Source organism: Apostichopus japonicus, chromosome 9 (genome assembly GCF_037975245.1).
Source record: "Apostichopus japonicus isolate 1M-3 chromosome 9, ASM3797524v1, whole genome shotgun sequence".
In the NCBI taxonomy this organism is placed as follows: Eukaryota; Metazoa; Echinodermata; class Holothuroidea; order Aspidochirotida; family Stichopodidae; genus Apostichopus; species Apostichopus japonicus.
The window spans coordinates 13,398,977-13,419,446 of record NC_092569.1 but is presented as its reverse complement, the minus strand read 5'-3'; the positions used below and the strand labels follow the sequence as shown (position 1 = coordinate 13,419,446).

The following is a 20,470-nucleotide window of genomic DNA, read 5'->3' as shown; positions in this document are numbered from 1 at the left end:
TTCCGGCCATCTGGGGGGTTTGAAAAACCCACAATTTTCTTGTACACTCCGCGCCAACCGACGGTGGCGCTCCGCTTAGATAGTCTCCACACAATAGCCCCCAATAATTTTCCCATTCCGCCGCGCCTGGCGTTAACCACTGAGCTAACACTTCGTAACACTAACACTCATTAACAGTAATACTAACACTAACACTCCCACATGAATTAAATTCATATGAAACAAGATAAAATGATGGTTATGTGAATTTGTATTACTGTAAAATGTTTGTAAAAATGTTTGTGTTGCAAAAATTTAGTAATTCAAAACTGTAAATCCTATGAAGACTTCAGCCATTTTCATGTTGTTTACTATGCACACTTTCAGCCATGTTAAGATTTTCCCTGCTCATGGTTTCATTATATTCACACAAACTTATATAAATAATGACAATTGTAAGTTTTTCATTTTCTGGCCAAATTTCGACTTGTCAAAAGCTAATTTAATCAGCATGCAGTGGACAATTTTTTCCCACGTCAAAGCAAATCAGATACATTGTCAAATTAAGTCAAAACAATCTGCGCGGTCAGAGTCAACTCGTGTCAGTAGAAACCAGCATGAAGTCATATAGGTGTTGCATGTATTCATATGTGTGTCAGTGTTTTGGTAAATAAAGTATAGTCTACTAAATACATGATATGTCGAAAATGCCTTCCAGACTGCTGGATATTTACTTCACCTGGCATTGATAATTTTTGCGTCAATAAACAGATATATTAAAGACGCTAATTCATTTTGATTGTAGCAATTGCCTATGTATGCTAAGGGAGATATTTTTTCCCTATCATTAACTGTTGCTATTAAACAGTTGTTTTCAGAATCCTACAGATGCGTACAGCTGCCCTGATCAAAGACATGCGCTTTAAATTATTCTACAGCCACTTGTTCAGTTGAGATCGAGAGAAAAATAAGTGTCTTTCATAAGTGGCATATTTCCGTGGCTGACGATAGAGGTCCGTATCGGGGTGAAAACTTTAAGGCCACTCTAGGTCAAGACGTAGCGATGGTAGAGATATATCACGTGAAAAGGTTCCTTCTACTTTAATGTGGTGCTAACCGGACTTCTCATTTAGGTCGATAACTCAATTTAAACGATTTTGAAGAAAATAAACAATACCTTTCACATTTATGCACTAATTTTGAACAACACACACACGACCGCAGTGGCAGTACCTTGTGTCATGTCTTACTGTCTTTTTTTTTTCTTATTGGCTGATGTTAGTGTTGGCTGCTACCTTCAATGAGGCCGTTCTAAATGCCAGATATAAACTTCATTGATTGGACAAGGCCCACCTTCACAGTTAACTTCTTGCATCATGCAACGAGATTCCTCGCGACGGACTACTTCGAAACGAAATGAATTTGGACAACGGAATGAAAGTGGACAACAGAATAAAATTGGATAACGGAAGTTTCCTCGAATGCAACCTAAGTTACCGCGGCGTCAACCTGGGTTTTAGCCACGGCAACATCAGGGGCGTGACCAATATTCACGGCGACAACAACAACAACAACAACAACAAAAAGGAGGAGGACTAAAAAAAATGGCAAAAGATAAAGAACCAAAATGAAACATACTGCATAATGTGTTTCAGAAGATTAATCAGGTGGCAGGTGTCTTGTTTTCAAGCTCGGGAAGTGCCATCTCCTGCAATCTGGGAACCGTTTTTTTTTCAAAATTTTCTCCATTACGCTACGCGCCAACCATAGTGACGCGTAGCGTAGTTTAACCTACCAATCGTCCCCCCCCCCCCGATAATTATGATAGATGGCCACACTCTGATCTGCCGTACCAATCCCAAATAGCTTCTGACGCCCCTGAACATAAGTTTCTGAAACAAATTTGGTACAAACGGCGTGCATTACGTTTGACCTTAACCTTTGCCGTTGTATTCATGAAACGCCTAATGTAACGCGGCCGTGTTTTTATAGGAAGTTTACCTTTCGGTTTCGTTCACACACATTAGCTGTATGCTTTATCAATATAAGTGCTCTTTTGCATACTATGGTTCGCTGTGTGCAGCCATTATTTTACGCGCTGCACCCAACAGGAACTTCCCACGTTCGGTTTCTTCACTTATATGCTTAAAAACACTGTAACGTACATCTTGAAAATTCGAGTTGGAAAATAGTATCAGTTGAATACAGGTAAGTGCTAATCAACTTTAAGAATCTCTAGTCAACGATTAGCCTATCATGTCTGCTACAGGCTAGTAGGTTACTAAACTAATCTTGTGTGTGTGTGTCAATCATGTTCTTGAAAACGGTGTTAACAGGTTGCCCTACAACATTTCATAATAACATTTAATATTTTAAACAACAATATTGAATTAATTCAATTTACTGTACCCGTTACTGTGTACCAAATTTATGTACACTACATGAATTAACATAGGCCTAGACATAATGTTACAGAAATTTGACGTATAAGCCTCGCAGATTTCTTACTGTTAATTTGTTTCGTTCTGTATTGAGCTCGGGCTGCTTACTATTCTCATTTTGATTTCCCGTCTCGGGCCCCAGAACTTTAACCCTTTCTCTTAAGATCTAAGGAAGCTCACCGTGTTTTCCCAGCAGTGTAGACAGTTTTCCAAAACAAAAAGGAAGCCGCTTCCTGCGTGCGCGCGCTTAGGCATACATCAAAAACATAAAAGGGGGTCACCGAGTTCAGCTATTCAAGCTACTTGGTATAAAAAGGATTGGTTTATTGTTCGTAAGAGGCAGACGCCCAAAAGTTGTGAAAGTAGTCAGTTAGCGCTAAGTTGCAATCGTTTACTGCAATATTACTCATGTGCAAGGGCGGCGGAAGCACTTTTAATCTGGGGGGGCACCGACATCAAAGGGCACTTTGCAGATATTCGATTGGACTGATGCAGCCTTATATTTAGTACCCTTTATAACTCTTATTGTATTCTCTTAATTGCGTATACACATCACTCCATCAACGCCCACCCCCCCCCCCCGAAGGAAAATATGCGTACTAGCACTGCAATATCCAATGTGCAAATTGGGAAACAAGGAACAAGTTTTCTTTTGAGACAAAATGAGGTGAAATCATGCAAGTTGCTAATGTAGGAATCTTCCTAATTAGAGTTTATTTCTTGTTAATATCTTAACAAATTTTTTTTCCATTCGAAATAGCTTTGAGTTTGACCCACAGAAACTCATTAAAAAGTCAGGGGCGTAGCCAGGATTTGCAAAGTTGTATGCAAGACTATCTGAGCGGAGCGCCACCATCGGTTGGCGCGGAGAGTACAAAGAAAATTTTTGGTTTTACAAACCCCTCAGATGGCCGGGAACGGCCCTTCCCGAGTGTTCATTCTGGTTACCTGGCCTCTTGCTAACTTGAGACACCTCAATTCTTATGTAGAAAAAGGGCACATTTTTAACCTGAGGAAAAGTGGGGGGCACGTGCCCCCTATGCCCCCCCCCCCGGTTCCGCCGCCCTTGCTTTGACTTTGACCCGTGCTGACCTGAAATGACCTTTGTCCCATACCAACAACAATTCAAACCAGTTCTTCCTAAGGAGAACGTATATACCAAACATGACATGTATCCTAGTTATCCTTCTGAAGTTACAGCATTTTACGAGTATCAAACACACACACGCGAGCGCACACCCACGTACGCCATCTCACAATCACATAGATTACTTCCTCATATAGGAATGAAATATAACTATAAGATGGCTGATTCTCAAAATATGCATGAAAGATAATCCGACATTTGTTGGAAAAAAACATACTAAGCTATTCCACATTGTATTAGTTTGCACATATATGTTACACCAAAGTCGTATTTCCTTGTATATATGATAGCATGGCTTCCGAATAGCGCTATCTAGCATATAATTTTTGAGGCCTATACCGGATAAAAGATACACGTACAGTGGTGGTTAATACTTTATACGATACCTTAATAGCACATATACAAACAAACAAAATCTCTCTGTAAATTTTGACGTGTATAACCCTTGGAAATCAAGATGAGGCCGCGGGTACCGTGTGTCGTAACCCTATGGGGGCTGAAGCATAAAACCCCTTATTATATATGCATGGAGCTCACTCCATGCTATATGATAGTAGCCTATAACTCACCGTGTTGTCGCCAAAATACATTGGTATATGACAGATTAACAGTTGATAATTATAATCAACTGTTATACACTCTGGATAAGATAAGGCACGCCCTCCTATCATCCTGTAACCAAAGGTAACTCGGTTTACAAAAGAGAAGCTAATGATAATTAGTGAGTTATATTGGTATGAGATTTCAGTATTGATTAACATTGAATATAGTAGATAGGCCTACAACCAAACCTAATTCAAAACTATCCTAATAAATGAATAAATAAATTTAAAAAAAATATATATACTAGAGAACACAGAAACGTCTGCTAAGGCTTTTTATTCATATGTATATTGATATAATGCAGGTTTATCGGCGATCACTTACAATAATGGAGATAGATTATTATCATAAAATCGTGAAACCAAATCGTAACCCCATCATAACGGCTGCTCCTTTCTTTTTGGTTTCGCTTCTTGTCCCTTCATACACCCTTTTCTGCGTTATTTACTTTGACAAAGAGTTCTCTACACATAGCGGTTATGGATTAGATAAGGCATTATGTATTTGCATATACCAAATGCCAAATTATCATCTACTGACATTCACTGTCTTCCCTGCAGGGTCTTGATATTCCAGGGTCTTGTTGTTCTTTTCACCTGCCCCGCTGCCCGATAGTTTTATAAATGATTAAAACTGCTTCCACATACATATACATATCTTCCGCACCTGTGTCGACCATAAATGTTTAACTTAATATTTAACACACCCCGTTAACTCCTTTGTTAATGTTATTGTGGTTGCTCGAACTCTCAGCAGTTAACGCTCAGTGTGACTCTACCACAGAAATTAATGCATAGAAGCCATATCGCATCTGTTTACAACAACTACTCTTTGCAGCTATTTGAAGGTCATTCACGCCATCTTGAAACACCCAAACAACGACTCGCGCTGAGGGTGCCTACGTTATAGTCAAGGGCGGCGGAAGCACTTTTAATCTGGGGGGGGGCACCGACATCAAAGGGCACTTTGCAGAAATTCGCTTGGACTGATGCAGCTTTATATTTAGTAGCCTTTATAACTCTTACTGTGTTATCTTATTTGCGTATACACATCACTCCATCAACGCCCCCCCCCCCCCCCTTGAAGGAAAATACTAGCACTGCAATATCCAATGTGCAAATTGGGAAACAAGGAAAAAGTTTTCTTTTGAGACAAAATGAGGTGAAATCATGCTAGTTACTAATGTAGGAATCTTCCGAATTGAAGTTTATTTCTTGTCAATATCTTAACAATATTTTTCCATTCGAAATAGCATTGAGTTTGACCCACGGAAATTCATTAAAAGTCAGGGGCGTAGCCAGGATTTGCAAAGTTGTAAGCACGACTATCTGAGCGGAGCGCCACCATCAGTTGGCGAGGAACGTACAAGAAAAGTTTTGGTTTTACAGACCCCTCAGATGGCTGGAAACGGCCTTTCCCGAGTGTTCATTCTGTTTCCCTGGCCTCTTGCTAACTTGAGACACGTCAATTTTTATGTAGAAAAAGGGCACATTTTTAACCTGAGGAAAAGTGGGGGCACGTGCCCCCTGTGCCCCCCCGGTTCCGCCGCCCTTGCTCATGTGTACTCTCTACACGGATCTCTACTGTGATCCTTGTGTATCAAGGAACCGTTATTGTGTTTCCTGGCTCTACCTGGTGACCGGTGATTCTAGACATTTACTTGGTAATGATTTTCATTTGTTTTCTTTTATGTGTTAAGGGAACTTGGGAATAAGCCGTTAGTACCCGTCAATGTTATATCGACCGTGTCAGTGAAGTGAACCAATTAACGATAGTATATTTGTTTGTCTATCTATCTCGACCAAATATAATATTAAAGTTGCCAGAATTACTTGTGATGTAACCCTAAAATTTACAAGGCTGGAGCATTAACGTAGCTCAGAATTCAATGCGGTATATTGAGAAAGATTGACGTACAAGTACTGAAACGTAACCTAAGGCTGAAGCTCGACCATCTCCCTATTTTGTGAATATGTGTAAAGACCCGAGATATACCTGGGTTTCAGTTTAAGCTCTCGGGATTTGCGAGACACAGTGCAGTTCGCACTATTTGCGAGAAACAGCACAGATCGCAAGCTGCGAGAGACATTCCAACTCGCACGGATTTGCGAGATACAGCACAGATCGCAAGCTGCGAGAGACAGTCCAACTCGCACAGATTTGCGAGATACAGCACAGATCGCAAGCTGCGAGAAACATCCCAGCTCGCACTGATTTGCGAGATACAGCACAGATCGCAAGTAGCGGGAAACAGATCAGCTCGCAGGAATTACGACTTTTAGGGTTCGCTCGCATATTGCGAGTTATTGTCAGAACTCGCAGAGGCTGCGAGGTTTGGTCTACACTTGTATTCTTTTGGTACTGCTTTACTTCCAATAGTGTTGTAAATGAGTTAAGCCATGTATTATGCCCAAAGATGTATTGCTACCGTTTAACTCATCTTAAAGCGTTTAAACATTGATTGGAGGATTAATTGATGTACTTCATTAACCATTGTAACAGGAGAAAGTGTTTTCTTTTTAACAAAGTTTTTAGACATTACTTGAACTCTTTGGCTGATTTTTCAAGGCTCTGTGTTCCGACTTGACTGTATAGAATTCGGTCGGCGTTACAATAAACCGCCAAACCAGTTTAATAATGCCTATCACTTTACCACTACATGAGAGTTGTACATGCATTACACATAGCATTTTCAAGGTTAGGATTGCAAATGTCCTTCCCTTGTTATACATGTCTGTCGTTGCTCTCAGTATTAGATGTTACGTTTAGTTGTGAAGGGGATGAGAAACTGCAACTGTTTCTTCGCCAAATATATATGCTGCTGTACTGTTCACCTGTGCTCTAATAGATAGAAGAGGCTACTGAAGTATGGCACGCTTGGATAATACATGCGATTCCCTCTCCCCTCTCCCACCCTATAGCTGCATTAAAAGCATTAAAGAGGTCACGAAACGGTCATAGGTCACTCATTGAAATTAAAATATTTGGACAATTTGATAGAAAAATATATAACTTTTTTTGTTAAAAAAAAACGTGATTTTCGTGGAGAAAATTTCAAATGAAGATACGAACTATGACGCATTCTGAACCAGGAAGTGAGAAAAACAAATTTTGCAGCGATAAGCCTCGTGACGTCATTGCATGAACGACGCTACGCCGATATCTGTGTGTTTCACTGTGTAGTGTGTGCTAACGCGTTTTCATCAACTTGAAATCAATTACACAATGAAGCACAAAATTGATCAGAAATGTCTCAAAGTTCCGACGATAATTCAGAGGAAATAGAATTGCGCCTGTCTTGCTCTTCGTCGAGTTTTTTATGAAAGCGAAAATAGCGATGATGAAAAAAAGAAGCATTTGGGTGCAACCTACCAGTTCGAGCCAGTGGCAGTTGCGAGGGGTGGTGCAGAAAGAGATTTGGGAGACGAAGCTCCGGCAGTTCCTGACGTTGATAAGACGTTATGACGATATGACGTTGATCATAGGACAAAGCAGTATCATTTTGACAGGAACTAAACGGATACGAAAATTAGTTCAGGTAAAATATAACAAGCAATTTGACAATGCAAAATTATTTAATCTAACAGTAAGCCTAGGCTAGGCTCATACTGGAAATTTCTGCACTCAATATTATCTACATCTATTTACGTTGCGCCGACCATTCCCAGCAGAAAACAGGAATACTGAATTTATTACGTCTTTTTGAAAAAATGACTTTCAGTTCATTCCTAATCTAAGGCCTAAATTTTGTATGGGATTGTGGTACAAAACAAAAAACATATTACATAGTGTCAACAGGCGCGTAGCCAATGGGGGTGGAGGGGCAGTCGCACCCCCCCCCCCCCCTCTTGAGCATATTTTTTTATTTTGTTTTAATGATTTTATGATATCGCTAGTATTTTCAAAAGAGAAAATGCTAAGATGCAACTTACAAGGCCTGGGAAGTGCCATTTCCAGCGATCTGGGAGGCATTTTCAGCCAAAATTTTCTTGAATGCTTCGCGCCAACTAATGGTGGCGCTTCGCTTAGATAGTTTGTAATGCCGAATCTACAGTTTCGCCCCTCCCTTGGCAAATTACTGGCTACGCGCCTGAGTGTCAATTATTGTCTATCCCTAACCAGTCTTTCAAAACTTGTTGATGCAGTTAAAAAGTGGTCTCATATTTGGTGTCGTGTGAACTACATGAAAGCCATTTTTTCTATGCCATTTATGTTTACAACTTCAATTTGCAGGTGCACCTGTGAGAATTTGAAAAGGAAATTGAAGAAGTGAAAAACAAAGTGGACAGCCTAGAGGATGATAGTGTGCGGTGCATAATCCAACACCCAGGCTTTCAAAGTGTATTTCTGGACATTTATGTTATGTAAACAGCTCATTATGACTACCAGCAACAATATGGACAACTGCAAGAAGAAGATCTACACACGTAAGTATAAGGTAGTGTACCTACATAATAATAAATTACTATTAAGTAAAGTAGGGTACTAAATGATTTGGTGAAAAAAATATGCGAAGACAACATTTTAGCAGGATTTACAGAATCTACAGTTGCCAGATATGTCTGTAAATCAGATTGGAAATAATTTGTTTCATATATACTTCAAATTTGTAATGTAATATGAAAAAAGAGTGAATACCATCAAACTATTAGGCCAATAAAGCCGGTGCTATTCCCTGGTTTCAATGACGCAAGTGATAAAATGTTGTTTGTGCAAGGACAGAACACAGATGACTCAGAAAATGTAGTAAACTCAGAGCCTCTTTCTTGCAAGACCGACTCATCAACTGAATACTGTACCTACCTGTACCTGGAAAAGCATTTGCATACATGTAAGTGCAGAGAAAATTGGTCATTTCCCCACTCTTCAGTGTCTGCACCTTTGTGGGGGAGTGTTTGAAAAACTCTACAAAGAAGTAAGAAATCAATCCTGTAAAAAGGGAAACACTCCCTTTTGAGTTTTCAATCAATTTGCCCAATTATGGAAAAAAATTCACAAAGTATTGTTTTGCTTCCAAATCTTATAAGCAGATTTCGGTTCGTTGTTTATTGGAAACATTCAATTCAATGGGCTTGCTTGAGTGTTCAGTTATAATGCATTTTCTTATATTTTGTGATTTACTTCTTTTTTTCTGACAGGCGTTACAGATATGTTGCTTACAGGCAACTAGTCAGGTGGTGTTGGGGGTATCTTGGCAAAAAACACAGAGTGACCACTCTTGCTTGTGCAGTTACAAAGATTAGGGATTCCTTCCCCTCAGCTGAGTATGTGAGGTTCCAGGACCCAGAACTGGACTAATTAGCGCTTGCCGACACAGGGACAAATATCGTTAGCATGAAGCATCGCTTAAATGGTATTCAGATTTGATGGCTTTAATTTTGCAATATTCCAATGAATGAATTATTCACGTTATTTCATTTGTATAAAATTGATTGGTGAAAACCCCGTGTCTGTATATTATACAAAAAAAAACTACATAAAAAGTGAATGAATTAAAATAATGAAAAAAATATATTATTTCTTTGTCATATGTTTCTTATTTGATTGATAAAAGTCATACACATTAAACATCCATCTTTTTTCAAACTTTGTCACATTTCTGGTGATGGTAATAGTCTCTAAAGCAGGCATTCCAATCTTCAACAAGAGTTTTATGAAATGATTTTCTGTATACATCCCAAACAGCCATACATCCTGAGACTAGATTCTAAAAACCTATTTGCAGGTGTAGCCGGCCAAAAACACAGTGACCAGGCAAAATTATATTTTTAGGTATGGAAAATTACAAGTGGCACCTTTCCATGAGGGTAGGGTCGGTTTACTCTGAGATCGTGGGGACAACTTGAAAAGGCGAACTGCTCACACAAAAAATAAACATATAAAGGCAAAATAATGGGTTTACTATGCACATGAATCGTGTATTAAAAGCAATGAGGTCACTTAAACAAGAGCTGTTATAAGTCTTATAAGAAATCCATTGAACTTATTGGAAAATACGGGTCCTCTCCTCTAACACTGTTGTTATTTTAAGAAATTATCTTGATCTTGTGCACAACCATCTCAACTTATCCTTCCTCTGTTCTCCTCTTACTATGAAAACTTGGCTTATAGTATCTTCCCTTAACTTTGTCCCCTACTATCATACCCTATTCATTCCATCCCATAATTCCTACAATACATCCCATAACTAACAGAATACATCCCATATTTGTAAGAAAACATCCCATATTTCAGTGTATGGAAACTCACGCATGACCACCTTTATAAACTAATCAAACACAAAAGTTGATCATTGAATATTCATAAATCGTTTTTAAAGACAGGTTTTTAAAGAGAAAGGTCACACAGGGACACCTGACCACAAACTGTTGCCCTGTAGCAGTGAAAATTTAGGAAATCCTTAATCTACCTATGTAATTCTTAATCATTGTCAAATGAATAAAACAAAGTAAGAAATGAAAGGAAAAGATCAAATGAATAAAAACAAAAATAGGAAAATGGTAAACATTAACAACAACAAATCATTAACTATGCTTTGCTATGGTTTCACAGACAGTATCTTGCTTGTAAAGTATTGTGACCTATACGTATATATCTATATATATGGTACTGTAGCTGCTGAGCCTTAAGAAACATTAACAATAATTTTACAGTAGTATGAGTAAATAGCCCACTTTGTGACCATAGGATCGCAATACATCTCCATAGGGCCAAGCTTATAGTCCTAACTGCTAATCGCTGGTAGCTGCTGATCCTTAAGAAACATTCAAAATAACTTTAGTGTGAGTAAATAGCTCAACGTGTGACAATACGACCCCAACACATCTATATAGGGCCAAGCCTATAGTCCTAGCTGCTAATCACTGGTAGCTGATGATCCTTAAGAAACATTCAAAATAATTTAGTATGAGTAAATAGCTCAATTTGTGACGATAGGACCCCAACACATCTACATAGGGCCAAGCTAATAGTCCTAACTGCTAATCGCTGGTAGCTGCTGATCCTTAAGAAACATTAACAATAATTTAGTATGAGTAAATAGCTCAATTTGTGACGATAGGACCCCAACACATCTCCATAGGGCCAAGCTTATAGTCCTAACTGCTAATCGCTGGTAGCTGCTGATCCTTAAGAAACATTCAAAATAACTTTAGTGTGAGTAAATAGATCAACGTGTGACAATAAGACCCCAACACATCTATATAGGGCCAAGCCTATAGTCCTAGCTGCTAATCGCTGGTAGCTGCTGAGCCTGAAGAAACATTCAAAACAACTTGACTAAGTTTCTCAGTCATAGGCCTATCGAGATATTTCATAAGTTCCCCCCTCCCCGCCTAATATGACAAATATGTGATTAACTTGCTCATCCATTGCAAGGTGAGTGTCCCTATACACACCGGGATCTCGGATTACCGGAACCGAGTTATGACCTTGTGAGCAATCTCAGGCCTAAAAGTCAAAATCTTTGACACAATTATTCATTTCTGACCACAGAAATCACTGAATCATGAATGTTTCTCCTGAAATATCAATTGCTACACTATGCTAAGCATTTAAGCCAATAACATGCTGTGTTTCAGCCAAACCGCAAAAAAAAATGCCTAAAGGTGGTCGCACCACAAGCAATTGCTCCCTTTGACTTACACACTAAACTTGTCACTTCCCAAGGCCACTAGAGCATAGATAGAAGTTTTCATCTGACATGGCCTTCCCACCATATTTGATAGCTGATGCCTAGATTTCTACCTAGAAGAGCTCAAAGTTTATCATAGTGCTCCCCAACCCATCTGCCAACTGTCGCTGTGGAATCTTCTTGTTTCACCTAAGATACAGTCCAGGTATACATATTTGCAGTAGTTTATTTCATCCTCATCAATACCCAAGCATAAAAAAGAATGATAATGACTCAGAAAATGCCAATACAATCAATTCGGTAGGTCACTTTATGGCTATTTTCCGACAATGTTTAACCTCTGTGGTGGACATGCACTACTCGAATTGTGCTGTGATACCTGTACTGTTTGTAATATATGTTAGTAGTGGCACTACAGTACCTCCCATGTGTTAGCATGTATGATAGCATATTAGCTGTAGTACTATACCAGGTAGTGCGACAACAAACCTATTCCCAGAAAGCTTACAATTGAAATGTGGTCAGATTTCGCATCATGATATTCTTGTGTCTCAAACTTTAATTGGTACCACCCTCCCGTTACTACATACTTTTTTCTAGTTTTGTTTTCCAAATTCGACCAGATACACAAAACAATTAATTGACTGAAACATGTCCATATACAATAACACTATAGATTGCTAGAAAACATAATAAGAAAGGAAAGACAAAAATTGAGTAAATAATTCAATCATAACAGCTACGAATATGCACACAGACATAAAACACACAAACATGTTGAACAATGTCTACCACTTTACCACTACATGAGCAGTGTACTGTATGTTATAGATAATATTAGATCAGATGTCGTTGACTGGAACACTCGGGGTAGTTATAGAAGTGGTACCTTTCCTAGCTCGGTATTCATGTCTGTCGTAGATGTTGGCATTCGATATAATCAGCTATATTCACAATACATACAAACCTTATTATTCATGTCTGTCTTTACGCGCAATACATACAAACCTTTAATACTATTCATGTCTGTCTATACGTGCAATACATACAAACCTTATTATTCATGTATATCTTATACGCACAATACATACAAACATTATTATTTATGTCTGTCTATACGCGCAATACATACAAAACATATTCATGTATGTCTATACGCGCAATACAAACAAACCTTATTCATGTCTGTCTATACGCGCAATAGATACAAACATTATTCATGTCTGTCTATAAGCGCAATACATACAAGCCTTATTCATGTATGTCTTTACGTGCAATACATACAAACCTTATTATTCATGTCTGTCTATACGCGCAATACACACAAACCTCATTGGATACTCCTAAAGCTCCACCCTCCCCATCTCTGGATACTATGCACTTGGAAACATGTTACGAAACCTATTAACATGAACGGCATGACATGACAATCAAAGTCTAAAGCTAAATCAAGACTAACATTAGCCACAGATAGGAAGGAAGATTGTCCAATATATCCTAATATGTGTATCAGATACAAGAAAAAATACACAACAGACTAAACTATATCAGATGATAAATAATCCTTCTAGCTGAACATGAATTACTCAACCCATGTTTCCTCTATGGCTCTGGTGCAGTATAAACATCTGCAGTAGTAAAAAGTGTTGAGTCAATATGATCAGAAAATGGTCATTGAATAAGAGAATGATTAGAAACACTGTAATTTATTGAGAGGAATGTTCTGGTATGTGAGCTGTATAGTATGTATTGAAGGAAATGACTTAAGTCAGTGTTCAAGCTTAGTCATTGAGTACTGCACTGCTCCCTTACACACCCAGTGGTATTACTTTCCTATATAAAAGTAGACAATACAGTAGTCATTGAGTACTGCACTACCCCCTAACACACCCAGGGCTACTACTTTATTGTATAACTGTAGATATTACAGTAGTCATTGAGTACTGCACTGCTTCTGTACACATCCAGAGATTTACTTTACTGTATAGCTGTAGACACTACAGTTGTCAATGAGTACTGCACTGCTCTCGCGCACCCAGAGGTATTACATTACTCTATAACTGTAGATACTACAGTAGTTGTAATATGGTACTGCACTGCTCCCTTACACACTCAGAGGAGTTACTTTATTGTATAACTGTACATACTACAGTAGTCAATGAGTACTGCACTGCTCCTTGCACATCCAGAGGTATTAATTTACTATATAACTGTCCATACTACAGTAGTCAATGAGTACTGCACTGCCCCTTACACACCCAGAGGTATTATTTTACTGTATAACTGGACATACTACAGTAGTCATTGCGTACTGCACTGCTCTCTTGCACATCCAGAGGCTTTACTTTACTGTTTAACTGTAGATAATGTAGTAGTCATTGAGTACTGCACTGCTCCCTAACACACCCAGAGCTATTACTTTTGATAACGACGCATATTTGACATTTATCATTAGCCATTTGACAATTCGGTTATTTCCTTTCATTTGCCTTTCATTAACATACTTTATTTACTACGACAATTTGGTAACTATTTATGGAGAGATTCTCCCATCATGTTGCAGCCATGGTTCAGTAAATTAAATAGTTTTTGACATGTCATGTTAATACAGCAACTTAGATCATTATTCATGCTAATAAAGCAACTAAGATCATTCATGTGAATACAGCAACAAAGATCATTCATGTCAATACAGCAAAGACCATCCATGTTAATACAGCACTAAGATCATTCATCTTAATACAGCAACTAAGATCATTCATGTGAATACAGCAACTAAGATCATTATTCATGTTAATACAGCAACTAAGACCATTCATGTTAATACAGCATCAAGATCATTATTCATGTTAGTACAGCAACTAAGATCATTCCGCATGTTAATACAGCACTAAGATAACACTAAGATAACTAAGATTATCTGATGATTGTTTCTCCTTTTGCTGCAGTTGATTAACACAGGATTCTTCACAATGGGAAAGTTCACCATACATTTGACCTTCTTCCTATTGGTCCAGGTAGTCTGTGGTAAGTAGCTAACCATGGTCCATCTTAAACGGAAATTAGTAAGTTTCTGATCTGGACATGTTGAATGTAAGTCATGTTTAACTGTTTTTTAGTGAACTGTGCATATTGCACCTGAAAGAAAATGACTATCATGGCAGTTTTCTATATCTAAAGCCTATAAGAAGCAATCACTACTTGATTATACAGAGAATATAGATACAAAACATTCCGGTTTGCTTGCTTACACTCTGTCCAGCCTCATCTGTTGTCGGCGAAGGTTGTGAAAACAAACAGTATCTCGAGCTACATCAGCCAGGAATTATCCAGTGTTCGCTCGAAGAGGGCTTTCTTGGAGTTCAGTGGTTCAATTCAACAGTAGAGGAAACCTCTATGATCATTACCTATATAAGAGATGTAAAAGATGGCCCTGGATTTAGATCTGGAGATTACGATGTATGGTTAAATGGATCGCTGTTTGTTGGAAACGTAACAGTAGAACATGAGGGAGTATTCATTGTCACCCATGCACGCTCGGCATCTGCAGAGGTGAAGCAGTATAATATTCAAGTTCAATTGTTTGGTAAGAACCTCAGACTTTCATCATTCTTCATTTAACGTATGAAAGGGTCTAACAAATGGTAGCTTTGTAATGATAATTTTCATGCTGAATATAGACAATGATGTTCCTTTTCCCAAATTCCCGTGATTTGATTGGTTAATAGTCCCCATCCATTGTCTGTGAACATTCTTGCATCTGTAGTGCTCAATGAACACGGAGTATGTTGTTTAACCCTTCCGCGCATGGGGGGTTGGGCACAACAATTACTTGCAACGATATTTTCCCCTGTGAAGAGATAGTGAATTTTGCGGTATGGGCTATCATGTGTGTGCACTCCAATATCATGTTTGTCACATACAATACGTATACCTTTTGATAACGAAGATGCACTTGCATTGTTTCTGAGACTATCATATAATATTTGAATCATTTTTTTGATCCGAAAATGTTTATGAGTGGAGAGAAACTATGAATTTTGTGGGAGGCTAACATCTCTGATCCTGAACAGGATATTTCAGCTCACAGTATGTTTCTTCTCTCTGCATTAAGAGTTGCTAATGTAAAATGTGCATTCTCACCAACAGTAGTTTCTGTTGCAAAAATTGTTTGCGGTCCAATTAACCACGTGCTTTAGTAAATGTAATTTTGGCGCAACATTTGTCAGTAAACTACTGTACTTTAGAACATTGAACTGATTCTTTAAAAATCTACATTGCTTCAAAGCTATTCACATGAACCTACTGTAATTTTCGTATAGATGATTGCTTGCAAAGAGCCAGGATAAATGTTGGATCAGATTTTAAGGATTTGCGCATGTGAAGTTCAAAATGTACATACAGTAGTACAATGAACTGGTATTTAGCGAGAGATATGCACACTGTAGGTACTGGGATTTTTGAAGAGTTGGTTGTTGGAATCGCTGCAAGGTCAAAGCACGGAGCTACTACTTAGTTGGTGAGTAGGGAAGTACAAGGGTGGATGAAGAAGGAGGGACTGGGGGTAAACAAATGGCTGAAAACAGCGAAGCTAAGGCACCGAGCATTTCTGCTCGATATATTGTGTATAACATTCACAAAGTCTCGGCAGTGATACTACACTAGTAATAGTAACAGTAGGTCATACGATAAACGTAATTGGTTTTCGATCGGGACGCATGCTTTTTTTACGGGACGCACATTTCTTTTCTCTAATAACATTACTGGTATTTACATGTGATGAATCGAACATTCATCATCGATATATAATTATATTAAGACAAACATGTTAGTCCAGGTGGCTTGAGTGATTGCCAGTACAATTACTAAGAATTGCATAATATAAAGCTTATTTTTAATTAAGAAAAATAAGTTTCCATTTGTCTGTATTGAAGTTAAGCGGCCTTTAACATAAGTTGATTAGTTGGATGCATGAATGAATGTACAAAATCATATTCGTTCACTACTCACTACACGCTAATTTCATTTCCTTACATTCAACAGTTAAGCCGGAACTTGAATATCCTGTGATTGAAGAGTGTCAAGATAAGATTAAAATATGCTACATGTTATACGAAAACCCTCTGGAATTGAGTTGCTCTGTCGAAAATGTCCGTCCTATAATTTCTGTGATTTGGAATCAGCGAAACTCTCAGCGTGATAAACTTTTGGAGTCGAATATGACAATAATCAGAAACGATGAAGTAACTTTCACTCCTCGTTCGACTGTTAAAATACATAACGACTCCCCGTTATTGTCAGTATTGGTATGTAGCGTAAACGAGAACACTTGGATCTTGGAGGAGAATGAGACGTTGGTTATCTTAGAGAATGGAAGTGTCGACATATCACACAGTCCTATACAACGTTATGTCCAGCTTCATTCTACTATGATTCTACCCTGTCATGACTTTAACAAAAGGATTCTAGTTTGGAAGAGATCCACTGATAGATTTGAAACCCCAGAAGTCATTCTAATTAGAGTGCAAACCTGGAAAGAGGATTTTAATGAAACATACAACAAGGATTTCAGATTGACTCCTGATGGGTCACTGATGCTGCCACAAGCTGAATTGTATCACCAGGGCATTTATACATGTGTCGCCAGCCATAATGACATGGATCATATAGAAACAATCGATGTTATTATTTTCAGTAAGTACTTTTCTGTATACATAAATGTTATAAAACCCGCATCTAATACCTATACTTCGTAAAGGGCAGGCACAAACATTTTTCATTACAGAACAAACCCCAAGTACACACCCTTACAACTAGGCCTATGCAAAACATAAAAAAAGTACATTTTTGATTGAACATCTTTTTTTCCCTTTTCAAAAACCACAACTTCTTTTGAAAAGAAACAAAATCTCTTCCAATCCTACGGATCATTGAATTTGTTTGAAAACAATTAAGTCACAACAACCAAGCACAAGGTGCAGGCTTAAAAAAACATTTCATTGTCAATATTTTCATGATAAAAATAGTCAATGATGCTTGTCCAAATTTCCAGTGATCTGATTGGCTAGTAGTCCCTTACACATTGTCTGCAGATAAACTTGCATCTGTAGTGCTCAATGGACACAATAGTATGCAACTACTTGTAACGCTACTTTCCCCTCTGTAGAGATAGCTAAGTTTGTGGTATAGGCTATCATATATGCGCTCCTGTTACGAAGATGCGCTTGAATTGTTTCTGAGACTATCACCTATATTTTAATCATGGTTTTGATCAGAAAATGTTGTGTTTTGAGACAGTCAATGAATTTTGTGGGAAGCTAGCATCTCAGATACTGAAAAGGATTTTGCACCTCACTTACCATGACCCTACGTGGTTCCAGCATTTTTTTCTGTGTGCAATGTTCTTGTGTTATCTACTGTACTTCATGCATTGTCAAAAGTAGCCATTGAAGTTTTATTTTTTAATCGACATTGCATAACAAGTTATTTTCATAGGCCTGCTGTAATTTTCGTGGAGCTGGTTGTTTGCAAACATTGCAAGGAACGCAGGATAATGTTGGATCAGGTTTTGAGGAATATCGCATGTCTAGTTGAAACTCCCAAGTTCGAACCGGCCTATCTACCTGCGTTATGCAGTAGTGAACTGTGAGGAATTTAGTGAGAGATATGCACACTGTAGGTATGAGGATTTGAACAGTTGGAATCACTGCAAGGTTGAAGAATGGGGCTACTACGTAGTTGGCGAGTAGGGAAGTACAAGGGCGATTGAAAGCAGAGCTAGGCGGTGAAAATTGGTTGAAAGGGCAGGGCGGACAAAAAGAGTTGCAGGGCAGGCGAAAAAGACGGGCAGGGTGGGCCGCCCCTGTAAAACAATTTCCTCTGCAGTGGCTGTCCTAATGGCTTCCTTGAACCAAGATGTACCAAGGGTAAGATAAATAAATATAACTGTTCTATTATGTCTTGGAACTCCAAAAGGGATAAATGAGGATGCAGAGCGATAATAACAGAGTATGAAAACATATTTGTTTAGGAGAGAAACGGGGTTTATTCTCCATCTATTAAATTATCAGTATGCATTGTATATGCTTATATTCTTATTAGTGACTAACTTTACTCATTATTAATTCCGGGGGGTGACGGAGGTTGACAGAGGGACATGTGACAGCAAAAGCCATGTTATGTGTATTGGTACGGAAACGACATGTACAAAATTCGTATTCCGGAAGAATGAGTTTCCAAGGGTGTTAACGCATATCAAAAAAAGATGGACGTATGGTATTTTGAAAAATAATATTTCTATATTCTACAAATAATATGGATAATAAAGGTGAATGGTACAAATAAGGGAATAACAAAGAGTACAGTTTACTTGAGGCGCCAGATAGAAAAAAAATAACTTATCTAATAAGACTGGGTCTGAAGTCGATGAACTCGATGGTGTGGTAGAGCCGGGCCTTTGCGATGATCCGATAAAGAGAGTGTTCCATCAAGAATCGCGAAACGAATAAAAGTTCATCCAAGGATAGTTGTACTTGTTATAACGGGATCCACTTCAATTACCTGGATGGATGTCAGATATGGTATGGAAAAGGGAAAGTCCATTCCGTAGTAGAAGTGAGTAGAAAATTAGGTGGCAAGAAAGTCATTAAAACAGCATTTTGCGTTTGGTCGCCGTTTTCTATTTTTTTTTTGACATGTCCATCGAGTTTTTACATATATCAATCACAAATCAGCAAACTAAGATACCAGCCAAGTTTTTCCCTGCCAACATCGTTAATTGGCGAGTAATTAAGGATATTTGCAGATAATGAGAAAGGTGTCCACGACAAAATTCCACATTTAAAATTAATCGCATACAGTTCCCCCAAACCCACTAGTTTGAATTCAACCAATCAGAGATGCAGGTTTAGTCATGAGTCATTGCTGAAAATAAATTCAAGACTTTGCGTTGGTGCAACCAGGAAGTTGTTATGGAACTCCCTGGTACAATTGCCATATAGACTGTACACAAATCAAGCTTGGTGTTGTATTACGTATTGGTCAATGACGTTCGTAGTGCTTAATCATATTATATTATGGGCGAGGTTAATTGGGATCCCAACGGAAAATATCTTGGAGAAAAACAAAGTTGAATGTTGCAAATTTTTCGACTTTTATACCACCATTTGAAGTAAGATTTAAATAGGTAAGCTAGTTATGTATGTCGTTATGGCATATTGGAGTTAGTGAGGTTGAGAAATTTCATAGAAAAGGACGCAAACTGCTGCTTTAAAGACTTGAAGATCCTTCAGTCAAATCTTGAACAGATACACAGAACGTACTAACGATAGGAATATAACAAGTAACGCAATATTACGGCAAAACAATTGGAACGGTGGTGAGAGGCGATTGTTTTCCAACAACGGTGAATAAACTTCTGACTGGTATCAAGACGCGGTTCTTGCGTGGACGATTACGAGGGCGATGACGTGGAGATGACGTCATCGATTAATGTGAATATGCAATAGGAAGGACATGCCTATAACAGTATCCATACAGGGTTCACCGGAGTCACTTTCTCAGAAAGTGAGAATTTAGCTGAAATGTGATTGTGATGCAATAACGTTCTCGGATCTAAAAAATACAAAGTGGAGGATATAATAACAATCATGTTTTAAATACCATTAA

General features: G+C 38.3%; 2 protein-coding genes across 2 annotated transcripts in view; both read left to right on the top strand.

Moving 5' to 3' along the window:
* Positions 1-20,470, top strand: part of LOC139974161 (uncharacterized) — a 162,229-nt gene that overhangs the window by 75,928 nt on the left and 65,831 nt on the right. The window lies entirely within an intron of this gene.
* Positions 1,991-19,368, top strand: LOC139974173 (uncharacterized). Its single transcript, XM_071981138.1, has 4 exons — positions 1,991-2,187; positions 14,752-14,830; positions 15,066-15,389; positions 16,847-19,368. Exons 2-4 carry the CDS (start codon positions 14,776-14,778, stop codon positions 17,557-17,559), a joined length of 1,092 nt encoding a protein of 363 aa, XP_071837239.1. The 5' UTR covers positions 1,991-2,187; positions 14,752-14,775; the 3' UTR covers positions 17,560-19,368.